This window comes from Canis lupus, chromosome 21, assembly GCF_003254725.2.
Source record: "Canis lupus dingo isolate Sandy chromosome 21, ASM325472v2, whole genome shotgun sequence".
Lineage (NCBI taxonomy): Eukaryota > Metazoa > Chordata > Mammalia > Carnivora > Canidae > Canis > Canis lupus.
The window spans coordinates 41,035,366-41,054,322 of record NC_064263.1 but is presented as its reverse complement, the minus strand read 5'-3'; the positions used below and the strand labels follow the sequence as shown (position 1 = coordinate 41,054,322).

General features: G+C 42.4%; 1 protein-coding gene across 1 annotated transcript in view; it reads left to right on the top strand.

Moving 5' to 3' along the window:
* Positions 1 to 18,957, top strand: part of SERGEF (secretion regulating guanine nucleotide exchange factor) — a 219,351-nt gene that overhangs the window by 7,849 nt on the left and 192,545 nt on the right. The window contains 4 exon segments of the mRNA XM_025459675.2: positions 4,408 to 4,468; positions 8,562 to 8,675; positions 11,264 to 11,326; positions 14,937 to 15,095. Coding sequence (XP_025315460.1) covers positions 4,408 to 4,468; positions 8,562 to 8,675; positions 11,264 to 11,326; positions 14,937 to 15,095 — 397 coding nt within the window.

Here is an 18,957-nt window from a genome sequence, read left to right as displayed (position 1 = left end):
CCCTGACGACCAGTCATCTGTCTCTGGATCTGCCTGTTGTGGGCATTTCACATAAATGGAATCATACAATATGTGGCTTTTTGTGTCTGGCTTCTCTCATCTCACATGATGTTTTTAAGTTTCATTCACCTTGTGCGTAGGCAAAATTAATTTTAATGACTTTTAAGTTAATCCAATGTATTCAAACTATTATTATTTCATTTAATGTGTCACTAATGTTAACATTTCCTAATGAGATACTTTATGTTCTCTATTCCATACAAGTTGAACTCTGGTGTAGGTTTTCTACTCAGAGGGCGTCTCAGTTCAGCCGAGTCATCTAGTGACATTTCGCTTGTTCAGTAGCTCATGTAGCTCGTGGCTTCGGCCCGGACAGCACAGGTGCTAGACGGGACTCCTGGCCCTAGTTCAGAGCTCTTTCCACTGCCTCAAACTGAAAATACACACATTTTCGTGAAGTTTATATGGTAAATGGTCGTGATAGGACTGTGGAATTGTAAAAGAAATATACTGGGATCTAAAAATCAGTTTCAAAAAAAAAAAAATCAGTTTCACCACCTCAGCTGCTCACATCCAGCTAATTTTCTTAAACTCTGACTCAGAGTGGGAGATCTGTTTTCATGGAGAGGGGTTGGTCTGTTCCTGTCATGTTGCTGAATTATGATTGCTGCTCTGTGGGGTATTATTTGAGGTCATGATCTCTGTAGTGTTTTAGTGTGTGTGTGTGTGTTTAAAGATTTTATTTATTTATTCATGAGAGACACAGAGAGAGAGAGAGAGAGGGAGAGGCAGAGACATAGGCAGAGGGAGAAGCAGGCTCCATGCAGAGATCCTGATGTGGGACTCGATCCCTGGACTCCGGGATCACATTCTGAGCCAGAGGCAGACGCTCAACTGCTGAGCCACCCAGGTGTCCCTGTTTTAGTGTGTTTAGGCTGCTTAACAAAAATACCGTAGACTGGGGTGGCTTCAACAACAAACATTTATTTTTCATATTTCTGGAGGCTGGGAAGTTCAAGATCAAGGCATTGGCAGATTTGGTGTCTGGTGAGGACTTGCTTCCTTGTTCATAGACATTCATTTTGCTGGATGAAGGAGCTCTCTTAGGCCCCTTTTATAAGGTATTAATCCTTCATGAGGGCTCCATTCTCATGACCTAATCACCTCCAGAAGACCTCATTTCCAAATACTATCACATTGGGTAATAGGTTTCAATATATGAATTTCAGGGGAAAACAAACATTCAGTCTGTAGCACATGGTATGCACAGAAATCTAGACTCTATGGTCCCTGTTGTAGGAAGTGTTACAGTTGCCAAATAGATGGCTTTTTAAGAACTTACATAAGTTATAATTAATTTAGCTGAGGTCACATGATTAAAGAAGACAGAAGGGAACAATAGTTAAAATATGTTGGATGACAGAGTCAGGAGGTGAAAACATTTGTATCCTCTCCAGCAATGGGAGGAATGTGCCAGAATGAAATATAATATAAGTTCATTCATTTATTTAGTAACAACAACCATTGTATATGTGTTTAGGCCGTGGGGAAAGAGGTGAGTGCAATCCAGCCTTAGTCTTAGTGGTACGTGTTAGATATAGAAACACCTAAATGCATTGCCATGTTGAAACTGGTGGATACAGGGATAGCCTCAAAGGAGGGAATATTTAACTCATTCTAGAGGGAGGTGGAGTGAGATAGGCTTATGTTGAGTGTAGAAGTTTACCTGGCTTGAGAGAAGATGCATAGAGTAGGTATAAAAAGAACATTCCAGACAGAAGGGACTGTAAGGAAAGGTGTAGAAGCATAAAATATCAGGATTTCGGATATGGCGAGCAGTTTAGTATAATTGGAATAGAAGGAAATGGTAGAAGTGCCAGTGGGGAGGGGACAATCAGGGAGGTACTGTAGGGCAGATTGTAAGAACAGCGTGTTAGGAAGGCGCCAGAAGGGGTAATGTGGTGGGTGGAGTGAACAGGGCACCCTTGCTAATAATCTAGACAAGAGGTGAATTCTCATCCAGACTAAAGCAGTGGCAGTGGGGATGGAGAGGAAGGAATGGAAGTGAGATGAAGATATTGAAGAGATTGAATTTACATGTAAAACCCTTTAGTTTTTTTTTTTTTTTAAGAAAAAAATTTAAAGGATAATATGTTCAAATTGTATTAGTAGTAAGATTTGATCTTCCCCAAAGCTAATGTGATTGTGGGTTACATTAACAGAAGTATAGTCTCCAGAAGAAGGGAAGCCAGAGTCCTGTCCTTTTTTGTGCTAACCAGACTGCATCTGGGATGTTGTGTTCTGTTGGTTTAGTGCTTAGGTCTTGGGCATAAAGGAGAATCAGATCCTGCCCCTGCGGGTCCTAAAGTTTAGAAAGACACTGAGGATCTGTAAATAAACACGTGTGCTCAGGCTCCCTGGGGGCCGTGATTGATGTACACACAATCTCTTTAAAAGAGGGAGATTGAGGGATCCCTGGGTGGCGCAGCGGTTTGGTGCCTGCCTTTGGCCCAGGGCGCGATCCTGGAGACCCGGGATCGAATCCCACGTCGGGCTCCCGGTGCGTGGAGCCTGCTTCTCCCTCTGCCTGTGTCTCTGCCTCTCTCTCTTTCTCTCTCTGTGACTATCATAGATAAATAAAAAAATTAAAAAAAAAAAGGAGGGAGATTGAGTAACCAGAGCACACTTAGACCAGAGACACCAAGAAGGGGAGGGAATTTGAAACAATGTGATCACTGATTGAATTGGAGATGTTTGGCCTTGAGAAGAGATATGTGATAGTTATCTATTACTGTGTGTAATAAATTACCCTAAAATTTAGCAACTTTTGGGGCACCGTGGGTGGCTCAGTCAGTTAAGTGTCCAACTCTTGATTTCAGCTCAGGTCCTGATCTCAGGGTTGTGAGATTGAACCTGCATTGGGGTCTGTGCTGGGCATGGAGCCTGCTTGAGATTCTCTCTTTTCCTCTCCCTCTGTCCCTCCCTCCCCCTCACATGCATGCTCTCTTCCTCTCTCTCTCTCTCTAAAAAGAAAAAAAATTAGGAACTCTAAACAGTAAGCATTTGCTGTCTCAGTTTCTGAGGGTAACTGCTTATTAGCTGGCTCATGGGGTTCCAGGCAAGATGTTAGCTGGGACTGCATGCAGTCTGCTGATGGCTCTGGGCTGGGCTAGCAGATCTACTTCCATGCTCATCTGGCAGGAGGTTTCCATTCCTTGCCACATGGGCCTTTCTATAGGATTGTTCAGGCATGGCATCTGGCTTCCCCCAAGAGAGATTCGAGAGTGAGCTCAAGCTGGAAGCCTCAGTGCCTCTTATCACCTTGTCTCTAGGCCACTCATCACTTCTTTATCCTGGTCACTAGAAAGAAGTTACTAAGTCCAGCTCACATTCAGCCAGAGAGGAATTAGGCTCCACATCTTGTGGGGATGGGTGTCAAAGCATTTGAAGACTTAGTTTTATTTTTTTTTAAATTTATTTTTAATTTATTTTTTATTTTATTTATTATTTTTTTTTTGAGGACTTAGTTTTAAAGCCACCACGAGACATCTTAGAGAGGAAGGACATGACAACTGCCTTCACATATTGTGAAACATTGTGAGAAGCTATAGGCAGCTAGGTTTGGCTCCACATAAGGAGATAAATGGTGCAAAGATGGAATAGGCATCTGGGGATAGTGGGCCTATGTCAGTGGAAATAGCTGCTTGGCAGGGATTGGATGATGACTTACTGGGATGTTGTGGCAGGGTTCTGGCATTGGATGGGGCATGGACTAGATCAAAAGTCATCCAGTTAGAACCCTTAGTAAATAAAGTTTTGATGGAACACAGCCATGCCCATTCATTCACGTATTGTCTGTGGCTGCTTTTATGTTACAATGGCAGAACAGAGTACGATGACACAAACCAGATGGCCTGCAAAGTCTAAAATAGTTACTGTCTGGTCTTTATAGAAAACATTTGCCAACCACTGGACCCAATGACTTTGAAGGTTCCTTGCAGTCCTGAGACACATTGTGATATATTTATTTTAATTTTTTATTTTTAAAGATTTTATTTATTCATGAGAGAGAGGCAGAGACGTAGGCAGAGGGAGAAGCAGGCTCCTTCTGGGGAGCCTGATGCGGGACTCGATCCCAGAACCCCAGGATCACACAACCTGAGCCAAAGGCAGACACTCAACCACTGAGCCACCCAGGTGCCTGAATATGTTTATTTTTAAAAGATTTTTTTTCTTTTAGGGATACATATAGAGAGGTATTGAAGAATGGAAATGTTGGGGGTTGTGGACTCTAAACCCAGTCAGACATGCAATGAAGGCCATGCTGTATTGTGTCAGGGCATAAAGTATATACCATTTTGCAGGTGGATGATTCTAAGATCTCAGTCCTTTTCTTTGTTTTGGCAGCTCCTGAGAGAGAGGGTTGTTTGCGTTGCTGCTGGACTGAGGCATGCTTTGGCTGCGACAGGTGATCATTTTGCTTTTATTTTCACAATAGGCTCATAATAAGGAGAAACAGAGCTTTAGAGGAAATAAAATTTGAGGAGTAATTTAGAGGGTCCTGCTGTGCTGCATTTCTGGTTAAAAGAGGGGATATAGGGCCAAAGTCATTTGGGAAACCTTTGGCAGGTGGGGAGGAAGGAAATGAAGGTTTCTTGCTCATATTCTAGGCATGGTGCTAGATTCTCCTGATTTAATCAATACCTTATTTAATTCTGACAACCTCACAGTGAGGTGAGTTACATTTTTACATATGAAGAAACCGAGGGCCAGGGATACTAAAATGCTTGTCTGAGGTTGCACAGGGGATAGGATAGTAAAAGGTAAAGCTGGGAACAGAGTCTGGGATGGTCTAGTTTCTGAGGCTCACAGTCCTTGCTGTGAACTACAGTGCTTTCCTAGTGGATCTTAATGTTTATTAATTTAAAAACTTCAAATGAGCTCGTCTCCTGTACCATGAGAGGGTGGTGATGGACACGGGGTTGACCGCGTGCAGGAGGTTGTGGGTGGCACTTGGAGAGAGGTGGTGGCTTGCAGAAGAGCAGTGAGGCCTCTTCCTCTCCCTTGGTTGTCATCTTTCTGCTCCCACTCTCATGGGGTGAAGGGCAGCCCTAACTGGCTGCTGCAGCTCAGGCCCAAGCATTGATGAGTCCAGTAGTGGCCTGGGGAGGGTGGAAGAAACAAGGAAGAGTCTGGTGCAGCTCTGTACCGATGGTCACCTGGGGCTTAATGTTGCTCACATATTGAACAATTTTTTAAACTTTTCATTTTGAGATAATTGTAGATTCACATGCAGTTGTAAGAAATGAAATAGATCTCATGCATTCCTTTCCCAATTTCTCCCAATAGTAACGTTTTGTGAAACTGTAGTTAGTGTAGCAGCCCAGCCAGTCTTGATACGGTCAGGATTCGAACGGTTCCATCACTACAACTGTCTCACCTGTGGCTCTTTCATAGCACCCACTTTTATACACCCTTTTATATGCCTTTTATACATTCACTTCCTAGCTATTTCCACCCCTTCTTAGCTCCTAGCAACCGCTCTTCTGTTCTCCAACAATAGTGTCATTTCAAGAACATTATATAATGGTATCATACAGTATATAGCCTTTTGGCGTTGACTATTTTTGCTCAGCATGATTCCCTGGAGAGTCATCCAAGTTGTGAGTATTAATAATTTGTACCTTTTTATTGCTGAGTAGTAGTATTCCACAGTATAGATGTACCATTGAATTAGTCATCTCAGGCTCCCATAACAAAATATTACAAACTGGGTGGCTTAAACAATTTTCTCAACAGTTACGGAGGCTAGAAGTCCAAGATTAAGATGCCAGGAGCGTTGGTCTCTGATGAGTCCTCTCTTCCTGACGTGTAGATGGCTGCCTTCTTGCTGTGTCAATACAGGGCCTTTGCTCTGTGCACCCATGGAGACTGGGAGACATCTGGTTCTCTTCTTCTTTTTATAAAGACACCAGTTCTATCAGATTAAGGCCTCACTTTTAAGACCCATTTAACCTTTATTAGCTCCTTACAGGCTTCTTTCCAAATGCAATCACACTGGAGGTTAGGGGTTTAACATATGAATTTTTGGGGGCACAGTCCAGCCGACAAACAACACAGCTTGTCTAACCAGTCACCCATTGAGAGACATCTGGTTGTTTCCAGGTTTTGGCTATTAAGAATAAAGCTATAAACATTTGTGGACAAGTTTTTTTTTTATGTGAACATAAATTTTCATTTCTCTGGGATAGACGCCCAGGAGCATGATTGCTGAGTTGTATGGTAGTGATTACATTTTTATAAGCTGCTTCTCCTTTTAGAAATTAGCAGGACTGGAGAATTGCCTATTATTGGTTTAATTCCCCCTTTCCTACCAACTTTCTGTAATTACTAGTCTTATGTGTACATTTCTGTCCAGTTACAAAGTAGCAGAGTTTCCATTATGTGTTTGATTAACTTAATTGTAAGTCTTCCTCTCTCTTAGTTAATCTGTAAATATTTCTGCAGGCATCTCTAAAAGATAAGGACTCTTACTAAAAACATTACCAAAATGCTATCATCATACCTATAAAAAACTAACAATAAATCTATAATTCGATCAAGTATCCAGTCAGTATTTAAATTTTCTCAACCGTCTCAAAAATATATATTTTTAAACTGTTTGAGTCAGGATCTGAATTATGTCTACACTGCAAGTGGTGGATATAAATGTCGTCTCTCCTTTTAAAAATATTTATTAATTCCTTGTGATTTTTTTATTGTAATAAAATATGCATAACAAAATTTACCATCTTAACCACTTTTAAGTATACAGTACACTCATATTATCATGCAACCATTACCACCATCTATCTCTAGAACTCTTTTCCTCTTGTGGAACCACAAATAATAACTTCCCTTTCTCTGCCAGCCCGTGGCAACTAACCATTCTACTTTTGACTCTGTGATTTTACATACAGGTACCTCATATAAGCGAAATTGTACGGTATTTGTCCTTTTGTGGCTTATTTCACTTAGCATAATGTCCTTAAGGTCTATCCATGTTGAAGCATGTGTCAGAATTTTCTCCCTTTCTAAGGCTGAATAATATTTCATTGTTTGGATATACCACATTTTGCTTATCCATTCACCTGCTGGTAGACACTCAGGTTGCTGCCAGGTGTCAGGTGTTGTGAATAATGCCACCATGAACATGGGTGTGTACAAATATCACTTCGAGATCCTGCTTTCGGTTCTTTAGGATTTATACCCAAAAGTAGAATTGCTGGATCATAGAGTAATTCTATTTTTAATTTTTGGAGGAACTGCCGTACTGTTTTTCACAATGGCCATACCATTTTACATTTCTGCCAGTAGTGCACAAGGGTTCCAAGTAATGCCACATTCTTGCCAACATTTGTTATTTTCTTTCTTTCTTTTTTTTTTAATAGCAGTCATCTTAATGAGTGTGAAGTGGTATCACATTGTGGTTTTGTTTGCATTTCTTTAATAGTGATGTTGAGCATCTTTCACATGTGCTTTTTGGCCATCAGTATATTTTCTTTAGAGAAATGTCTCTTCAAGTCCTTTGCTCATTTTTGAATCAGGCTTTTTTGAATTGTTGAGTTTTACAAGTTCTTGTATATATTTTGAATGTTAATCCCTTGCCGGATATCACAAGATTCTTTTAATCTATAAATTTTTTTCCTCTTCTTTTTCCCCCTTTGCAATTTATTTGTGGAAGAGATGGTAAGTTTTATTTTATTTCAGCACTGTGTTTTGCTCACATTTTGCTAGTTGTCATCACTTATATTTCACAAAATGGGCTGGTCTGTTTACAGCCTAAAGGACCATTGGTTGCAGGATACTTCCAGAGGAGTGACTGTAGATTAAATATATAAAATGTCATCTATGCATTTGTATGAGGTCCAGAACATGGGCACCTGAATTAGATTCAGTGGATAGGAAAATAAAAGGCCATTCCACTGAAGGAGCGGCTATTAAGCTATCTTGCAGTCATAAATATGTATTTATTTGGTAATTAGGAATCACTGCATTTATCTTGGTATAGTAGAAAAGACATTGCATTAGACATTAGGACTGCTCCTGAGTCCTAGTATTTTTTCTGCTAATAGTTCCCTGTATGACCTTGGCAAATTGCATCATCTCTTCAAGCCCTCAGTTTTCTTGTCTACTAAATGTGAGGAATGGACTTGATAATCTTCAATGTTCTTTCTTGCTGGGTCTGGAGTTTGAGTTGTCCTTCTTAGGTTGTCATGAACAAGGTGTTGTTTCAGTAATTTGACTCTGAAAGAGTGTCCTGGAACTTTTTGGAGGGAGTTGTAGTACGTGAGAATTTTCTTTTGTATGCGGGAATCAGGGTCTTAGATTGTGCTGAAAATTGGACTTGCGATTGGCTTGGTGGCAGCCAAGTCATAGGGCCCCTTGAAGCACTGAGCTGCTCCCTAGCAGGCATGTTAACTGAGAATGCATTGGGAATCTCCCATAGAATGGGGCTCCAGGAGCAATCTGGCCTTAGTCCTGGTAAAACGTTTTCTTGTTTTCCTCTTCTCCATGGGAAGCAAGTGGCACTGTGTTCCAGTGGGGGACTGGTTTGGCATCATCTGGACGGCGGTTGTGCCCTGGGCAGACTCTCCCACCATTTTTGACAGCAAAGGAACCAAGCAGAGTGACAGGTAAGGCGCTTATTTCTTGAGTCCTATATTTATTCTTTGTTAAGAAATAGTGACACAGGCATGCAGAAAATGGGTAAATGGAGTTTACTCATTATACTGCTTTTGCTGTTTTCTTAATTCCTTTGTTTTAAGTCTCTGTATTGGTTGGCCTGTTAATCTGATTAGAATTTTTGTGGACCCAGTAAAAGTATGCCTCCTTGCTGCCAGAGTGGAACCTGTAGAGAGAGGTTGAGAGATAGATTGTCAGGTTAAGTGGAGATCAGGATGGTAGCTCTAGAACTGTTAAGAGTTAGTTTGGGAAAAAAAAAAAAAAAAAAAAAAGAGTTAGTTTGGGAGACATGACTTAGGTGTTTGGAAATAATGCGTAGCAACAGTGAGCCTCTAGATTCTGAATCCTGGGTTGGATTTACTCACCAGGCACTGTGGCAGCTGCATAGCGTTGGCCCTGCTGAGCTCACTGCATGGCTAGGAGCAGACAAGAAGGCACCCTCTCTGCAGGCGGGCACATCCGAAAGGGAGACCTTGGAAGGACTGTGCTTTGCAGGCCCAGTTCCTTCTCCCAAAAGGAGAGTAGGACTGAGTGAGGATGTAGAGTGAGGGGCTGGGAATGTTCTTATAGGGAAATCTCTACATGGGCACATGAGGAGCGGTTAGTGACTATCCTGCTTGTGGGTCTGTTGGTCTGTCTTTGTTGGCCATTTAGCCTATAGGGCTTTCTCTTCTATTTTTCGCTCTCAGGCTCAGTCTCTTTCAGCTCCTCTCTCTGCCTGCCTCTCCCTCTGCTCTATACTCTCCCTGTGGACACCCCCCTGTTCCCCATATAGCACCATATCTGCATCTCCTCTTCTTCCTTTCTTCCTCTCTTACTCTGTGGCCCAGCCTCCTGAAGGTTGGCTGTAGAAAATGCCTGCACAGCAAACCTCCCTTCTCCCCTAGGTGAGAACAAAGGAGGAATTTTTGAGGATGGGATAAGAAGTGGGGAAAGAAGGGAAGGGAAAGCCACGGTGGGAGTGATGCACAAGGTATTGGGATTGTTCTGACTTTCCTAAGTCCTGGAGGCACTCCCATTCATCTGAGGGTGAGGCTTGTCACCCTGAAGCCCAGGAGTGGAGTTGGGGAGGCTACTCTGAGAGAAGGAGAAGGGGGCATTAGATGCTGGACAGGCAGTCCACTGCACCTGACCTTGAACACATTCATAAAATAAATGCATACTTCCCAAACGTTTTTTTTCCTGCCTCCTCTAGGTATTCACTGCTCCCTGGGCATTTCCTGCTCTCTCATTCCTCTGTGTCTTCGGGCAAGCTCTCACCCCTGCCTGAGATGTCTCTCTTCCTGTTCCTTCTGGTAATCTTTATTCTGTCCTGATAATTTTTGAAGGCTTAGCTCAGATTCAGTTTTCTCAGGGAAGAGTCTTCTCTCTTCTGACTCCATTGCATTTTCTTCATGTTCACAGATAGCACAATGTCCTGTATTATGCATGTTTATATGTTTTCCCACATGCCAAAGACTGTGAGCTTATTAAGGGCAGGAACTGTATTTGCTTTCTGTTTCAGCACAAGACCTGTAATTGAAAGGAATCAGAAATGCTTTTATTTGATTTAAATGACCTTTTGGGGGTCTGTTTGGGGCCCAGCTTAGATTCTGAGTTGATTGGGGGAGTTTTCTGATGGGACATTAGAATAGATTGTGAGCTTCCTGCCCTCAGAGTCTTTCCCTTTTTTTTTTTCCTCCATCGTTACTTCCTCGCCACTGTTTCTGCAGCTGCAACCCTGGACGTCCTCTCCTCGCCTGCCCACAGGCCCCATGCTTCCTCTCTGGTGAATGTGTTGAAAATACCCCCTTTGTCCCTTTTCATTCCACAGGATACTCGAAGGTGTGAGAGAGCATTTTATTAAGATACTAATTAATAATTAAACAGAAGTGTCAGAGAGAGTTACAGGATAAGACTGCATTTCTCCACATGCTAGACCCAGTGACCACCGTTTCTAGCAGAGTTGGTTGAGATTATGACCTGTCAGCGAAGGCGGTATAATTAAGGGAGGAAAAGTGCTAGATTTGGAGATGGAGGGCTGGTTCAAATTCTTAGACCTGCCTGTGTGTTCTTTGGAGTCCTGGGTTTGCCTGCACGTGACGGTAGCTGAACGTGAGATGTTGTTGCTTCTGGGCCTGCTCATGGACACAGCTAGGGGATAGATGTGGCACACACATATTTACACATACGTACACCCATGTCTATATGTCTGTCTCTACTAGGAACTGACTTTACAATGGCTGCTCCAATTACAATCCAGGATCACATGGTTAATTTTAGCCTTCCACCTTTTCATGTCTGTACCTTTCCTCTCCTTCCTGATAGTGAGAAATCTGGCTCCTTTCTCCTCAGTATATTTTCTTGTTTGTTCAGTCCCTTGGTATGTATTCAGTCTTCCCAGCACATCATCCATCTTCCTGGCCAGTGCCACCGATTCTGACCTGCCTACTCTGGCTCCAAGTTTCTTTTGGGCCCTGGGGGCAGCCTGAGCCCCTTCTCCGCCCAATCTGTTCTACGTGATTGCAAAAAAAAAAAGTTTTTTTTTTTTTTTTGGTAGGCCTGGAGAATTCTAAAGCAACCTGTGTTCTTGCTGGCTCAGATCACTCCGCTTCATTGACAGGTAGGTACCAACAATTTGAGTCCCACACGCCATTCAGAGTTCTGCACATTTCTGCCTCACGGGGGTGGATACTGGGACATGGAGGGAAGAGCATGGACTAGGAGTCAGAATTTTGTTGCCACCCATGGGTCTCGTCTTAGGAATCATTTTACCTTCTGAGTCTGTTGCCTTCTCTCTCAAATACTCTATGGGTAGTTTTAAGAAGTAAATATGAAAATACATGTAAGGCATCCCCATGAAGGAAGCATAGGCTCATTTCCTTTCCTCTTACTTGTACAGTAGGGATAAAAGTATCCTCCTCCCAGGGTAGCTGTGATCACCAAGTCACACAGCCAACAGTTAGTTGGTGTAGCATATTGTGGTCTTATCCACCGGATCCATTTGATGTCTAATACAGCTGTCTGTTCTCTCCAGCTGTTTGCTCTCAGACTAACCTGTTCTATCTGGCCTGTCTTCCAGTGCATTTATCTACTTCTCTGCTCTGGCTGTATTCATCTACTCTTTATTTATCTATTTATCTTCATTTTTATTTACCTTTCATCTTTGTATCTTCTTATCTAATCTCTGTGTCTATACATCTTTCGAGTTCTGCACCTATTTTTCTAATCTATTTTGTATCTTTATGCATTTCTACAATCTAATTCATCTCTTTGATCCCTCCATCTCTGTCTAATCTGTTTTTCTCTCTCATGCTATCTCTCTCTCTTTTTGGTGATGCATCCTTCTATTCATTCGACACACCCTGCCAATACCTACAAACTTTCCAATGACAGTGCAGCATTTTCTTGGAATTGAAGGTTATCTCTTCCAAAGTGTCTCTTTCAAAGCCAAGATTGCCCAGATCCCTACCAGTATACTGAGACAAGAGCTCTGGGAGATTTATTTTGGTAACTGGAGCTGAACGCAGGACTTTTTTTTTAAGCAGAGGAGAATGACTTTCTTACATAGTGTTTTCAGTGTTTTATGTGAAAATTAAGGTGTGTACACAGCATGTATAAATTAACGGTGACACGCATTCTGCAACATCAAATGTGTAATATAATCCAACTGAGAAGCTGCCACTGTTTCCAGAATACAAGAGCCATAATGTGAGAGTTAAAATATGTTACAAACTCTAAACTACAGATAATTCATATTTAGACAAATTCAAAACAACCAACTAACAAAAGAAATACCTACTTTTAGCTTGTTTCTCATCTTAGGTAGACTTACATATATGTTAAAAGGGTTGAGTTGAAGTGAATGCCAGTTGTTAAGGATGCCCCCTAGGGTGAGAGGTGACTAGTTCATGCCCCACAGCCAGGAAGGTTTGAGGAAGACACTCTTTTCTGAGAATAAGAGTATAATAAGAGATGTTTCTATTCTGTCCTAATTAATTTGAAATGGCCAATATATGTAAATTTAGAGATTCTCTAATTGCTTGCTAATAATTTCTTCAAAAATCTTATAATTAGTGAAATTATTTATTACTTCATATGTGAAACTCTTCTATCATGCTATTTTTAAAACATAGATGTTGAATTTTTGTTTTATTGAGGGAGAATTCATATATAAAATTAACTCCTTTAAAGGGCATAATTTAATGATTTTTTTAGTATGTTCATAAAGGAAATTGGTTTTTGATATTTGAGTTAAAAATTGTCAAGATTAATATCTCTCTTTCTCGGTCCAGTTTAGTTCAAGCTGTTACACATCGGATTTTGTTTATTGCTCTTTAGACCTTTTCTCTGGAGTTGTGGTAGATTATATAACTATTTGGCATTGCAGCAAAATGTAATTTGGCTGCTGATGTAACAGTGTAATGATCCGCATGTGGAAGACAGTTTATCTTTGCAGAAAGATGGTTTAGACTTTCTAAGACAAATGAAGGCTTATTACCGAGTCGGGCTCACTGTCAATGGCATCTTGGTGGCTAACCGGTCCATTAAATGGGTTGAGACTTTGCTGAGGGACTTCTCCGCCCTCTTAAGGGATCTTCATACTTTGTACACTGTGGTGAAGTCCCTGGAGGTTGCCCTCTCTCAGGGCATGAAGTACACCAAATTCACATCATCAAACTGCAGAATGTCCATGCTACAAGGTCATCTGAGTGACAGAATGGCTCCACTGATTTACACTTCCTCTTCTTAGATCTAATGAGACAGGCCCAGAATGTGAACTGATACACCCAGTGTCAAAGACCCAAAGTCAGCTCTCGGACTTGAACCCCGAATCTTGGTTTGATGTCCTTTAATGATACTGTTTGGCTTTATACCAGACTGCCCTATGGCAAGCAATACTGGGAAGATTTTTGGGAGGTCACAAAATGCAGTGGAAGCAGAGGACTTGGCTTCTAGTTCCACTTGACTCCTTATTAGCCATGTGATCTTGAGAGTCATTTAACATCTTCAGGCCTTAATTAATTTATCCTCTAGAAGAATGCTGTCTAATAGAAATATAATGTGAGCCACATTTCAAAAAGTGAAAAGCAGGTAAATTTTAATAGTGTATTTTATTGAACCCAATATACCTGCAGTATTATTTCAACCAGTAATCAATATGAAAGTTGAGGAGCTGCGTGGTATTTTTTTTTTTTTTAATGCTAAGTCTTTGCAGTCTGTTGTGCTTTTCTTTGTTTTACAACGCATCTCAATTTGGACTGGTTACATTTCAAGTGTTCAGTAGCCACATGTGTGTGCTGTGTGATATGCAGTACAATGTGGAAAGGTAGGATGTTAGGGTTGGTTGGAAAAGCTCTTAGAGATCATTCAGGGAGTCACAAGCTGTAGGTTCATGGGCCAAATTGCACAGCTCATGGCTCCATTTGGTCTGGCTTCCATTCATTTGAACATGAATGCTGGTTAGAGAAGCATGTGCTGTGAGGCTTTCCACCGTGGCCCACGAAGCCTCTCTTGTGGCCAGTGTCATCAGTTACACTGTCTGCCCTTCTAGGCCATCCACCCTCCCTTCCAATTTGTAGCTGGTGAAACTAAGGCTTAGGGAGTGATTTGTCCAAGGTCAATAGCTAGTTAGCAGGTCCAGGAATAGAAGCCAGATTCATTTGACTCTGAATTTGCTCTCTTTATGTGAATTCACAATGTCAGTCATTTGCATTCGTGCTTATACCTCGGGAATGCCAGGAGGTTCAAATGAACTACCGTGCTGCATGGATGGGAGGTAGCAATGTTGCATGCTTCCTTTCTGCTAGGCGGGGCATTTTGTGAAATAATCTTAGATCTGGAAGGTTTAAGCTTAAATAATATGTATTTTAACCTGTTATTTTAAAAAGTTAATATAAACTTTTCATAACCAAAGGCAATGCAAGCATATACATTTTTAAAGATGGAGAAACATGTTTTTCTCATGGTAAATGTTCAATAAATATTTGTTGAATGAGTCAGTGAAAAAATAAACTCACACGTTCCTGTTCCTTGACAAACTACTAGGAACATTTGGCCTTGTTTCCTGTTTAGACATGAATTTTGTATCCTGCTCTGCTCTAGTGAACATTATAGCATAAGAATAATACAACTTCTCTTAACCACTTTTTTTTTTTTCAGATTTGTGTTATTTTCCATCATTTTGAACTAATGTTCCTTCACCTCTTTTGTTCCTCTTCTGTTTGTTTAAGATGCAGGAGAGCTGTATGTTTGGGGAAGCAACAAGCATGGGCAACTGGCTTCCTTGGCTGCTTTCCTTCCTAAGCCCCAGAAAATAGAAGCACATTGTTTTCAGAATGAAAAGGTCACTTCTGTCTGGAGTGGGTGGACACACCTGGTTGCTCAGACAGGTGAGAGAGCAGCAGAGAATTTGTGGTTGGTAAGAGCAGTGGGGCGGGGGTGGGGAATGGGATGGGGGGGGACAGCTGTCTAAACAGCTATGAATGCTCAGGACTAAGTAGGTGGGTTTTTACTATGAAAAGCTCTAAGGATTGGGACGGGGAGGACCTGAGTTCTGTAGTCAGCCAGATATGGAGCTTTCCTTTCTGGATCCAAGGTTTGCACCCAAAGAGTCAGGGCTAGGTTAGATGAACTCTTTTTGGCCTCGTGAATATATGATGTCTTGTGAAGGAATCCATTGTAGCAAGCATCACCCAGAAATTTGCCCAGGTTGTTGGGGCATCTTTTCCTTGTCATAGCTGAAGAGATGACTCTACTTGCATTTCCACCTGAGTCTAAAAGGCTTTAGAAACTTTTTAAAAAGATTTTATTTATTTATAAGAGACACACAGAGAGGCAGAGACACAGGCAGAGAGAGAAGCAGGCTCCCTGTGGGAAGCCTGATGTGAGACTCGATCCCAGGACCCCGGGATCAGACCTGAGCCAAAGGCAGATGCTCAACTGCTGAGCCACCAAGGTGCCCCAGCCTTGAGAAACTTAAAGATTAATATTTTAAGATTGAGGCAAGAGCATTATTTTGAATCATGATTGACATGATATTTTGATTTAAATTTCCACTAACCCTAACAAACCACATACATTGATTCAGACATCCTATATTTTCCCTCAGATGTTACCTTATTGTGCTACACTATCCAGCTTTTGGCATCTTTATCTTTTCTTGAGTCTTTATATATTTCTCATCTTTCCCTTAGGGCAAGTTTTCTTTTGTGGTCTTTGTATTGCTGATTTTTTCCCCTGGGTTTGTATTTTTATGGCCTCTTCTTGCCTGCCTTCCTAGAGCTCCTGCTGACTTATGTAGAATTTCCCAGAGAGACTATTTTATTTTATTTTTTTAGATTTGTTTGTTAATTTGACAGAGAGACCACAAGCAGGGGGAGTGGCAGGCAGAGGAAGAAACAGGCTTCCCAAGGAGCTTGATCCCAGGACCCCAGGGTCATGACCTAAGGCAGATACTTAACTGACTGAGCTACCCAGGCACCCCCCCCCCCCTCCGCCAAACAGGCCATTTGTAATTCTTGAGATCTATTATCATGTCCCAGCCTCTTGAACATCAGGAGTTCTCAGGAGTCCCTTTGCCTGCCCTTGGCCTGCTTGTTAGCTACACAGGGATCTCCAGGCTCCCAAATACCTACTGGTGACTGTTAGTTATTCCAGTGCCTTGTGGCTTTTGTAGGTTTTCAGGTCAGCTTCAGTTATCCCTAGGAAGTCACACGCACGACACACTGGAACACAGACACTTAGGAGTATTCATGCCTGTGATGCTTTTAATTGTTTTTTTTTTTTTAACATTTTTTATGACCATTTTGGAACAGAGGCCTGTAATAACAAAGATACAAAGTAAACTTTCCATATCGACCACTTCAGAGATTGCTCTAAAGGGCAAAATCATGCATGACTTTCCTCAAAGAGATGGAGACTACTAGAAAATGGTGACGGCCTACAAAAACTTCTTTTTAAAGATTTTATTTATTTATTTGAGAGAGAGCATGAGCAGGGATAGGGGCAGGATAGGGCTCCCTGCTGAGCAAGGAGCCTGCTGCAGGGCTCAGTCTGAGATCATGACCTGAGCTGAAGGTAACTGAGCCACTCAGGCGCCCCTACAAAAACTTTTCTTAAGAAGACTCATTGAGTATAGTAGTTGTGTATTTGTATAATTGTTCACATTTGCCTTTTACCCTAGACAGTGAGCTCTGTGAGGGAGAGCACCATGTTAGTCTTACTTCTCTATCTTCACTTTTTAGTGAAAAGAGAGTAAATATCTTCAAATACAGTGAGTCAGGGTGGACAGTGAGGATTTTTTTTTTTTTAAGATTTTATTTATTCATTCATGAAAGACAGAGAGGGGGATCCCTGGGTGGCTCAGCGGTTTAGCGCCTGCCTTTGGCCCAGGGCGCAATCCTGGAGTCCCGGGATCGAGTCCTGCATTGGGCTCCTGGCATGGAGACTGCTTCTCCCTCCTCCTGTGTCTCTGCCTCTCTCTCTCTCTCTCTCTCTCTATGTCTATCATAAATAAATAAATAAATATTAAAAAAAAAGATTAAAAAAAAAAGAGAGGGAGAGGCAGAGACACAGGCAGAGGGAGAAGCAGGCTCCATGCAGAGAGCCCAACGTGGGACTCGATCCCGGGTCTCCAGGATCAGGCCCTGGGCTGAAGGCAGGCGCTAAACCGCTGAGCCACCCGGGCTGCCCAACAGTGAGGATTTTTGACCTCTTTCCTCACTCTCACTGGCCCATGAACAGAAGGCTTCAATTAATCTCTTTGTATTCACGAGTCCAAGCAAATCAGTTATTGTGTATTGGGAACCTGTTGAGCAGTGTGGTGAGTGTTGGAGCAGACCTGGGCTGTGCCCTCCCTGGAATGTGTAGATAGGCCTGAGTCTAAGAATATAAACATGGAAGACTTTACCATCCATTCAGCCATCTGTCCGTCTATCATACAAATGGTGAGAGTCTATTTATGTACCACGCCTTGTACTAGCTATATACATCCTACTCCCAGGGAGCCCCCTGTCTCCTGGGGGAGACTGACCTGTTACCCAACTTTGGTACATTGCCATGGGAGATAGCAACAGTGGAGCTAAGTACAGTGTGCAGAAGTAGCACAGGAGGTGGCAGTGGTGTGAGTAACTGGGTGTTAACAGGTGGGTGTTTCGTGGCTAGTCAGTCTTCAAAGAACTACCGTGTGGTAGAGTACACTTACTACCAAATGGCAGTGAGTTTGGTTGAGTCTTCAGTAAACCCTTTAACTAGTTAGGTAGCCGAGTAACGAAAGGCAAGGTGCTGCTTCTTGGGTGCTAGCTTTGTAGCATCATAACCCACACTGCTTTCCACATCTGGACCAAAGCCCAGCCCTCGGGGTGGGAGGTTGGAACCCACGGCCCTGACACTGTCTGAGTCACCCCAGCTGCTCGAGAGCTCCGCTTCACATCACCACCTCCACTTGACAGCAGGATTTTTTGGTAATGTTTCAGCTGTTTAATTAACTTGTTAATTGAGATCTCTTGTTTATGTACTCTGTCACTTTCCCCTTTCTCCATCGTTCCAGAATGGTTGTAAGCTGGGATGTCTGAGTGTCCTGGCTGTTGTACTGAATTTGGGTAAATGGGAGTCTCCTGCTATTTGATTCACCAATTTTGTGCTCTTTCTAGCGTCAGTGGAAGCTTTTGCCCTGGCCCAGTGTCGCTGAGAGGAAACACCCAGGGCTTCCAGTTTAATCAGACTCAGCTGCTCATATTAACAGGAATAAGATTTGCTCAAAGGGTCAGGAGTAGCTCATTAGTGGAACAAGGAGTTATTTGACTCCGGTTGCTTCTACAAGCTCCAGTGGTGAATTGCTCCTGGGACTTACCTGGAGGCCACATCAGCACAGAGCCTGCCCTCAGTCTCAGTCTGGAAGGCATTAATTGTGTGATATTGATTAAAAGGAGGATTTATGAACACTGGCCATGTGTCTATCTGGTTAGATGGGATGGGATGGGGTGGGTTAGGAGAAGAGAGAGGGGGGTGGACTCTGCTTTTCCCCTTCTGCACAGCCCCTACTCTAGTGCTTCTCAACTGCAGGTGATTCTGTGCCCCCGGGTTTGATGGCAAGGTCTGGAGTTGCATTTGGCTGGCACAGCTGGGGGGTGCTACTGGCATCTAGGCAGTAGAGGCCACAGATGCTGTACAACATCCTGTGATGTGCAGGACAGTCCCCCATAACAAGGCAACACCTAGCCCCAGATGTTCGTCTTACCACCATTGAGATAT